Here is a 10,167-nt window from a genome sequence, read left to right as displayed (position 1 = left end):
TATGATATAAATCATATTTAAACATGCTTTGCAACAACAGATCAATGAAATGCTATTCTCAGTTGGTGAGTCATAAGTAGTTTTAACAGTCTGTAGGCACAATCACCTTTAACTATGCTGCATGTTTCCTGTAGCACCAAAACACACTTCCACACTCATGATTACATTGAAGTGCAAATATTTAGTCTAGAGCTTAAATAATCATTTAAACAGAACTGCAAAAATACTGTCCGAGTCGTGCAGTGACCCCGCCAACGCTTGGCGTTTATTTGACACAGAATCACTGATGCTGCAGCATAAAAAAAAGTGACAAGTGCTACGTGACTAGAAGAACGTACACTGTTCCAGCACGCGCGCGGGTAGGCTGCTCTCGCGCTCCGCTGCAACTACACCAGACGACCGCTACAGTAACAAACCACCATGCATCAACATCAACGTTTTGCTGCAAACTGCTATCTATTATGTACATAATATTAAATATTATTAAAGAACTTAATGGACTAATGATTAATTCAGAAATGTACCCGATCTGATTAAAATTGCATTTATGCATTATATATATATATATATATATATATATATATATATATATATATATATATATATATATATATATATATATATATATATATATATATATATATGCTTCTTAAGATAATAGAAATGTAATTAAACCATTGTAAACGTGTCAAAACGTATGGACTCTTGTACAGCTAATACACTGTTTACACGAGACAGCGTCAACACAACATGAACAACGTGCTTTGACTGTTCTCATTTTAACTGCCACAGTCGTTCTTAGTGTACAGAGCAAGACTTTGATTATGTTATAATTTATTTCGTACATCGATGTTGATGGTCATGATCATTTATTTTTTTCCTCATACTTTTTCTTTCTGTTTGGTGCAAGGCCATGTAAAACACTATTATGGTGCTCTTATGATGATCTAAAAAAAAATTTTTTTTTTCCACTAAGTCATTGGAATAACTGTTGTGGTCACAACTGCAATATTATAAAATATAGTTAACATGTTAAGAAACATTTCTAGGAAATGTATAGGCTAGCAGTTACATTTACCTGATCTTACTGCAACAAAGTACAGTAAAACTTCTCACTTTTTGCAGAAATTCTATATGAAAACCTCGTTTATCATTGCAGTCATCAGTGCTATATCTAAAGAACAACATTTTTAGATTAGTTGGCTTATTGGGATCTGACAGGATCTCCTATCAAACTCATCAAAGAGTTTCAGCACAGCGTACGATTTTATGTTAAACGAGGACGTGTAATAGTCTACTGCATGAATGTGGGTAACATTAAATCACCCTTTCGTTTGAGTGCACCTTGCACCCACATAAATGAGTTGCAGCTCTCCGCTCCTAACGTTACATCTGTCGCATTCTAACTTAAAGCAGGGTGAATCTGCCAACATACCTCGTTATTGATGAGGACCTCGGCACGCGGATCCGTATGGGATAGTCGCGGTATCGGTCGGGTTGGGAAAGTATATTGTCGAAGCTGCGATTCATTCCAGGCTGCACCATCGGTCTCCGCAGGGTCCGCTTCAGCCACGGTCGCGGCTGCCATGTCCTCTGAGTGCGCCGGAGGATTGCTGTTCCTTCACAATGAAGCTGCGCGAGGTTGAGAAGAAAGAGGAGCAGCGAGCGCGAGCGCGAGCGCGAGAACCGCTCCTGGGCTTTCACACACCCCGCCGAAGCACGAACAAACGAGAGCGACCCGAGCAGTCATACAAGCAGCGTGAAAACAGAAATATTGGTGATGTTTCCATAACACCCACCGGAAGTGGGGGTTGTTTTTCAAAGTAAAAGCCGCTAAACTGTTGGACGAGCGAGCAATAAGGAAACATGTTACAAAAATGTCAATCATTACAAAAAAATCTACCATGGTAACTCAAAATACCATAGTTGTAACTGATCTGATTTGTAAACGTGTAGATAGGCCTACAAAAGACCCGTGCACCATGCATGTTTTTTTGTTTTTGTTTTTTACCTTAAAAGTCTTCTTGCCTTCAGAAATAGTTGACATCTGAAACCGCGATTGACCAATCAGAATCAAGTATTCCAGAAAGCGGTAGGCTAAAAGCTCTATGCAAAAATGTATTTTCATTTAATTTATCCTTTAAATAAATAAATACAATGCCCAACTGTCCCTTAAATTATATATAAGAGTGGTTAAATCAAAGATTATATTAATCTTTCGTGCGCACACACCTAAGGGGAAAGAGAAAACTGCAGAGCTGCAAATCGAACAGTAGATGGGGATATTTGACAGCTGCTATTCGTGGTGGTTGGTCATGGCCTACTTTAGATTCATTCTGGTTAGCTGTATGTTGTTGTTGTTGTTGTTTTTTTATCCAATAGACGCATCACATAAAGAGAAACACTTTCTTATTAAGCTACAAGAAATACATCTAGATTAGCATTATGACTTGGATAACTGAGAACCTTTGCAGGCCCAAAAATATGCTAACAGTCCTGGAAATAAGCGCCAAACCTTTAAAGACATTACAAAGATAATTTGGCAAAATAATTTGGCAATATATTTGATTAATACTGGGTTGTTCCAGAGTGTCTGTTGCTATTATTCAGTGTCGAATACACTCTATAGGGTGAATTAAATTAATAGTTTTCAGTCACTTGTTGACTGTCGCGGAGCCCTGGAGGGCAAAGCCTGTTCAATTTTTAAACAATATATGTGAACAAGATGCAAGTTTTGGGCACTTGTGATCCATAAACAGCACCTGCTACAGTATATTTAAATCACTAAAAACAGCGGGACGTTTTTAAAACTCTTAACTTAATGTGAAAAGCATCATGGGGTGAGTTACACCAATAAGGATTAAATTAAGCAAAGTTTAACGCTAATCAAGGATTGTTGATCTGGGTTTTATTTTAAATCGAGTTGTGTAACTTGTAATACTTAATTTTAAACACAGAATAACAATGTAGAAAGACCGTTATCAGTGCCACAGGTGTTGTGCCGAATTTCGACCCCCTGCCAAATTATTACCCCCCTCGGAGTCGCTACCTGATTGCCTAATCCTAACCCCACCCCTAATCCTAACCCCTCCCCCACACCTACTCCTAAACCTTCCAATACTAGGGGGTAATAATCTGGCAGGGGGTCAGAATTCGGCACCACACCGGCCCTACCTAATAAGCGATATAAGTGCCCCATGGCCACTAGGGGGCCCCATGCCGTGCTTTCAGATCAGAAAAAGTTTGCTTGTGCGTCGTCGTGTGACTCCGGGGCCTGGCTGTCAATCATGTTTGCTTAAATTGCACACTGTTTAAAATGAAAAGGCGGCACTATCTATCTGGTGCAGAGAGGAGGGAAAAAGTTCCGGGGTAAGTGTTGAATTTTGACAAGACATAATATACTATAGTAAATTTGTTGAAATTGCTGTTGCTGACAGCGCATGCTATTGATAAATTATGATATCTGCATCTGTGTAGTTCTTTTACAGCAGAGGTGGACAGTAACAAAGTACATTTACTTGAGTACTGTACTTAAGTACACTTTTTGAGTATCTGTACTTTACTGAAGTATTATTTTTTAGGGATAGCTACTTTTACTTTAACTTCACTACATTTGAAAGACAAATATCATACTTTTTACTCCACTACATTTCTATCAAGGTCCTCGAAGGTGAAAGTCGTTTCTGTAGCAGCTGTGCAAGACAGTGGATGATTTTTTTTTCTTCTTTAAAAGTTTTTTTTTTTTTTTTTTGCAAACAGCCTATCAAGAATCACTTTTGTAGGGTCATCTGAAGTTTCCCACCATTACTGACTGGCTTAATTGTCCAAATATATAATGGATTTTTTAAATAATGTGGATCTTTCATGGGTTTTCTACTACATATTTCAGTAAGAGACATCATTTGTTATATTAAGCCATACAAGTCTTAACACTTGGGGATCCCTTTAAGTGAACGTAAACAGTTGGGGGAATTTCGGATGTGTATCAGTGTATAGGATTTGTGCATTCTGCCTTAATGTGACAGCAGCTTTGTAAAGAGCTTTGTAACTTTCATACAAGTATTTAAATGAGTTTAAGGTAGTCATATGCTTGTCGGATGGAGCATCACTGACTGGCTTAAACCACCATGATGGCATAGAGTGCATTCATACAACAATAATACAATAATGCATTGACATAAAAAAAGGGCATTTACTTTTGATACTTAAGTACTTTTATAAACAAATACTTCTGTACTTTTACTTAAGTAAAAATAATTTTTTACAACTTTCACTTGTAACAGAGTAATATTTGACCAGCAGTACTTTTACTTTTACTCAAGTAATGGAGTTGTGTACATTGTCCACCTCTGTTTTACAGTTTACGTAATTGACGCGGGAGCAATTTAAGATGTTTACCATCCACTGTAAAAATCTGGATTTATGAAAATCTTTTCATCTAAATGGCATGAGTGATTTTTTTCTAATCTTGCTATACTTCATACTTCAGTGCAATAAAATTGCTAGAATTTTATACAATATTTATTGTATAATAAATCAGCAAGCAAAACACGTGAAAGAACTGTGGAGTGGAAATGGCAAATGAGCTAATAGGTGGTTCTCTGCTGCTATCTATTGGTTGTAGGGGTAATTTCGAGTCATTTTCAAGTTAATATTTGTTTTCCACCAAGTGACAGAAATCCTCCACTAAAGCATGGCACATTTTCCATGTTATCTCCATGAATGAAAATTATCAATGTAGATCTTCTTTAAAGTTAGTTTTATTGCACAAATGTAGAGTTTAAAAAAAATAATAGTGTTTAAAACTTTGTGTTGAAGAAAACATTTTAACCACATGTTTCCAATCTAAATTACAGTAAAATAATGATAAATATAAGTTATAAATAATAAGTAGAATATAAGCTGGTTAGAAATTAGTTCAATATTCAGGGATTGACTTGATAGTGCAGAACATACTGTATTATTCATGCCTATCCCAGTATACAAACAACATTTACAATAATATATATATATATATATATATATATATATATATATATATATAATTCATAAAAAAAAAAAATCTTTTAAAAATAAAAAATTATCATATGCTAAGGGCCCCCAAAATGCTAGGGCCGGCCCTGACCGTTAGAATTAAAGGGCTGATCGGGATGAACCGACGCCAGGCTAAAGAATTCTTATTAGTGCAACCCACCCTTAAAGTGCCTTAATGTACTAAAACAGTGATATTAAAAGATTAAATTCAGTTTACACCTTTTTGATGATGCATACTATATACAGGCAAGTAGATGAGCCAAGAATATGAATGCAATGCGTTTTCTTTATAATGGTTTTCGATGGGGGAAAAAACTTAACGAGAAACCTTGTGTTGCATTAATATCCTGTGTTCATATGCCTGCCTGTACGAAGTATGCAATATCAAGGTGTATATTGAATTCTAATATCACTTACTAGTCTTACTACATTAATACTGTCTACAAACCTGGTAAAAATGACTGGCGGTCAACAGAGGATAGCATTGTTTTGCCCTCTAGGGCAAAAAAAGTATTTTTATTACTTTTTATTGTCTTTGGCCTTATATCGTTCGCAGGTTTTCTAATACGGGTTATGAAGAACAAATTTCTGTATTCTGTAAAACAGGTTTCATTGCTTCCGGTTTTGGTATTTTGTATGTGCTTCATTAAATATAGAGCGGTACATTCTAGCGTTCCGGCAACAAAGAAGATGGCCCAGAAGTAATGCAAAGCGTGCAGGGCCCAATTCAGCTTCCAGATGGACACGAGGCATGCATCTTGTGCCTGGGACGTGCCCATGTCAAGATGGCGATTGACAGGCCCCGCTGTTAGCACTGTGAGAATATGACAGACATATCGACATTTGCAATGTCCACAACGGCCTCTGGGAAGGACAGCTCGCTCCAGGAAGAGGACGTTTTTCACAGCAAGGTGAGCAAATGGCCAAATCAATCTGCCGATGCTGAGATGTTGAGGATCCGCAGAAAAGCAGTGGAGGAGCTAGGCCTGGATTGGTCAGCTCCCAAGGAGCCATCAAAGAACCGCCTGGATGAGTGGTTTCTGCAGTTTGGCCACCGAGCTGCTGCCCCCCAGAGGCCGGCAGCCTTCTCCTGAGAGGTGCAAGATGAGATCTCTGTGTCATTGCACAGCCCTCATTCAACCTGAACCCATTTCAGAATGACCACGTTTCTGTCAGCGGACTGCTGGGACTATGAAAAAACCGCCGCCCATCAAGGAAGCCATTGCTGTCCACCTCTGCCCTTCAGCTTACTTCCAAACCATGTTGGACTACAGCCAACATAACCTAGACGGCCTTCGTTGTGGCAGGGCAGGTAGCTTCATACAATAGCAGTACTGCAAGTGTTCCAGGCCAAGCTATTCAAGATGAACTTTGAGGACCCAGACCCTGAGATGTTTAAGGAGCTACATTCGGGAACAGATTTAGCTCTCTGCAAGAGGTGCCGTGTGCCGTAACATGGGCAACTTAGTGGTTTTGAAACGCCACCTATGGCTCACCCTCACTGAGATGAAAGACTCAGAGAAGATAGCTGGATGCCCCTGTGAGTCCCCAATTTATCTTTGGCAATGCCATGAGGATGTTCTCTGAGAGGTTCTTGGAGGCTCAGATGCACTGGAGCTGCTCAGTCGGCGCGTTCTAGGTCTTTGTCCACCCAGCATGGCACACCACCACTGCTTCCTCAGCCACTACAAAGAGCCTGAGCTAGTAATGAGACCCAAGACTTCAAGGCGCTTCCTCAAAAGCAGATGGGACCGCACTCCAGCTCCAGCAAGCCATGAGCAGAGTCCCTGCCATGCTCCTGACAGGTTTGGCATGAGGGAAAGGCGCTAGTGAAAAGCTGGCAAGGCAAGGCATTTTTATTTATAAAGCACATTTAAAACAGCTACTGCTGACCAAAGTGCTGAACAATCTACCACTTTGGACAATGAAGTACATAAACTTCATCTAGCATAAAAAAGAAAATATAATATAATAAAATGCATAAACTGACAGGAAGACACAAATTAATAAGATTACATTGATCCAAAAGCTAGAGAAAAAAGATGTCTTTAGTGCAGATTTGAAGCTTTCAACATGGGAAGAGAGCCTAATGTGGATCGGCAGATCATTCCACAGACGTGGAGCAGCAACAGAAAAGGCACAAACTCCTTTTAACTTCAAAAGAGACCGCGGCACGATCAGCATCAACCTGTTGAAAGACCTTAAGGGCCTAGAACATTTCCGATGGAGAAGCAAATCTGTGATATATTGTGGAGCCTGGCCATTTAACCCCTTATACACATACAATAAAACCTTAAATGTAACACGGTATTCGACCGGCAATCAGTGAAGTGAAGCCCGAACAGGCGAAATGTGTTCGCTCTTTCTGGTCCCAGTAAGAAATCTGGCAGCAGCGTTTTGTACCAATTGCTGGGATTGTGTTCATAAAGCTGGCTCATTGGAGAGGCTATTCATCTGTCCCCCTGCATGTTGTGGGACAACAGCGCCAAGTGTTTTAATGTTGTGTTATTGCCTGAAATAAACATTGCAACAAAAACAACCATGCCTAAATATCAGAGCTCTTTTCCTCCACTCATTCCTCCATGCTCAGACGATATATGTGTGTCTCTACCCTTAAGTGGTGCTATGCTATGTAAGTCCCGTGCTTTCTTAAGTTTACTGTTCAAGCAAGCCATATGTTTCCCACTAAGTTAGGAATCGACAGCAGCTCCACTCCCCAAAGTCGTATGAAATGAACACGAGCCATTGCAGCCCTTTAAGCGATTTGCGAATGCTTGACGTGCATTGCTGCCCGCGTCGATAGAAAAAGGCTTTATGTACCAGTTCGCACAAAGGTCGCCCCGCTTTGCTGGACCAGGAGGACCTGGTGCTCTGGACGTAGATACATTCACTTCTTGCCAAACAAGCGATAGAGGTGGTACCCCCAAGTTAAAGGAGAGCGGGTTTTACAGTCGATATTTCCTGGTCCTGAAAAAGGATGGTGGTCTGCATCCCATTCTAGACCTGAGACTCTTGACCCTTGCTGTCAAAGCACTCTTTCAAGATAACCACGGTGAAGACACATGTTAAGTTAATGTTGAGTTAATATTGGTGGATCTAAAGGAAGCTTATTTTCATATACATCATACTCATCACAGGTGCTTTCTGAGGTTTGCCTTCGAGGGTGTGGCTTATCAGTTCAAAGTCCTACCCTTAGGGTTAGTTTTGGCTCCTCGTACTTTCACAAAGTGCGTGAATGCAACGTTATCTCCTCTATTGTTTGCCACCTTGATCTGCTATATATGAGACCACTTCAGATGTAGCTAAAGTCCTGTTTACCACCCAGTGCGTGGCGGAGCGGCTGGACGTCCTGGTGACTCTGGATTGGCAGAGTGGTAGAGAGGATGGTGGTCACAATGGATGCATCATCAACCAGCTAGGGAGCCCTATGCGATGACAGGCCCGGCTTCAGCACATGGACTGGTATGCAGATGGCATGGCATATAAACCACTTGGAGCTGAAGGCAGTTTATCTAGCCCTGCTCTATTTTCTCCCGTATGTTCTGGATCTTGTTTGCGTCGGAAGAGAACACGCACTGCCTGCTTTTCTTTTCCCTAACACACGCTCCCTTGGAAGGGTCCAGCAGCCTATATGACATGCTAGCCTATATGACATGTTATAGCCAGATATGACAGCTCTACTGAAGCAAACATCGCCGCAGACGAGCAGCTGCGTATCTCTTCATCAAGCCAGCGCACAAACTACCGCAAATAAAACCGAAAGCAAGTCGCAGGTGCTCAACATACAGTCATCTTCATTAAAAGTAAAGAAACCGAATTACATCTTACCAGTGCTGTTGCCGCGTTCTCTCCTATTGCGGTCTTTGATTTTGAAATTAATAAAATGCAGCTCATATCTGTTGTCTTCGGTGACGTTAACTCCATTAAATATTGCATTAAATTGCATATAGTGTGGGAATTGGAGATTGGATTTATATCAGTTTTGCGGAGATACATTTATGTGACCAAATGTAAATGGAATTGTTTTGATAAATCGGATAGATATCTGATCTGTAAAAACGCATGAAATGACCAGGTGTAAACAGGCCCCTTAAGAACTCTAATGTTGATATCATTTGATCCATTTTTGGCTGAGCTGGGTCCACCTTGGCACTGACAAGCATTAACAGCTCACGATGAAAATGGCTGACGTGGTTTCTCAAGTTAGTGGTATTATTCCGCAAGCACATTTTATTTGTGCGTGACATGATTTACGCACAGCACGTGTCTTCTCCAGGTTGTGCTTACCAGGTTGTTCATAAAAGCCGAAATGTGCCCAGATGTCAGCTTTTAAAGTAGTTGGAGCATTTTTAATTACTCACACTCGCGTCTCGCCTCCCTCTGCCATTGTATGCTAGCGCGACAGCGCACGTACTTGACAAATGACGGCAGAAAAGCGCCAGATCGTCAATGGTCAGTAATGTTTACTTGCTCTAGGGCTTCAGTATTGCAGGACAAAGAGGTTTCCCCATAGTGTCAGCTACTGACACAATGTCTCGTTCCTTATCTTCATGTCTCAGCTACACACCTTTAGGATGTGAGGGAAGGATGCAAGAAAATGAGGATGGAAGAATCAAAGGAAATCTTATTTGTATTTTGGAACATTCTTGATCACTCGTCCCAAGGATGAGACGATAAACCGAGGTCCTGACTCTCTGTGGTCATTAAAAATCCCATGGTACTTCTCGTAAAAAAGTAGGGGTGTAACCCCAGTGTCCTGGCCAAATTCCCTCCATTGGCCCTTATCAATCATGGCCTTCTAATAATCCCCATCCATTGAATTGGCTCTATCTCTATCTTACCTCTCCACCTATAGCTGGTGTGTGGTGAAAGCACTGGCGCCGTTGTACTGTGGCTGCCGTTGCATCGTCCAAGTGGATGCTGCTCATTGGTGGTGGTTGAGGAGAGATCCCGATATGATTGTAAAGCGCTTTGGATGTACAGTAGTACATATGAAAGCGCTATATACACTCACCTAAAGGTTTATTAAGAACACCTGTTCAATTTCTCATTAATGAAATTATCTAATCAACCAATCACATGGCAGTTGCTTCAATGCATTTAGGGGTGTGGTCCTGGTCAAGACAATCTCCT

At 40.6% G+C, this 10,167-nt stretch overlaps 1 protein-coding gene across 1 annotated transcript in view; it reads right to left on the bottom strand.

Annotated features, from left to right (window-relative positions):
- hif1an (hypoxia inducible factor 1 subunit alpha inhibitor) overlaps positions 1–1,790 on the bottom strand; it is a 10,236-nt gene extending 8,446 nt beyond the window's left edge. The window contains exon 1 of the mRNA XM_079842295.1: positions 1,436–1,790. Coding sequence (XP_079698421.1) covers positions 1,436–1,588 — 153 coding nt within the window. The 5' untranslated portion in view covers positions 1,589–1,790. The remainder of the gene's footprint in view (positions 1–1,435) is intronic.
- Positions 1,791–10,167: the final 8,377 nt, after the last annotated feature.

Source organism: Gobio gobio (genome assembly GCF_949357685.1).
Source record: "Gobio gobio genome assembly, chromosome: 18".
NCBI lineage: Eukaryota > Metazoa > Chordata > Actinopteri > Cypriniformes > Gobionidae > Gobio > Gobio gobio.
This window is presented reverse-complemented; position numbering and strand designations above follow the sequence as displayed.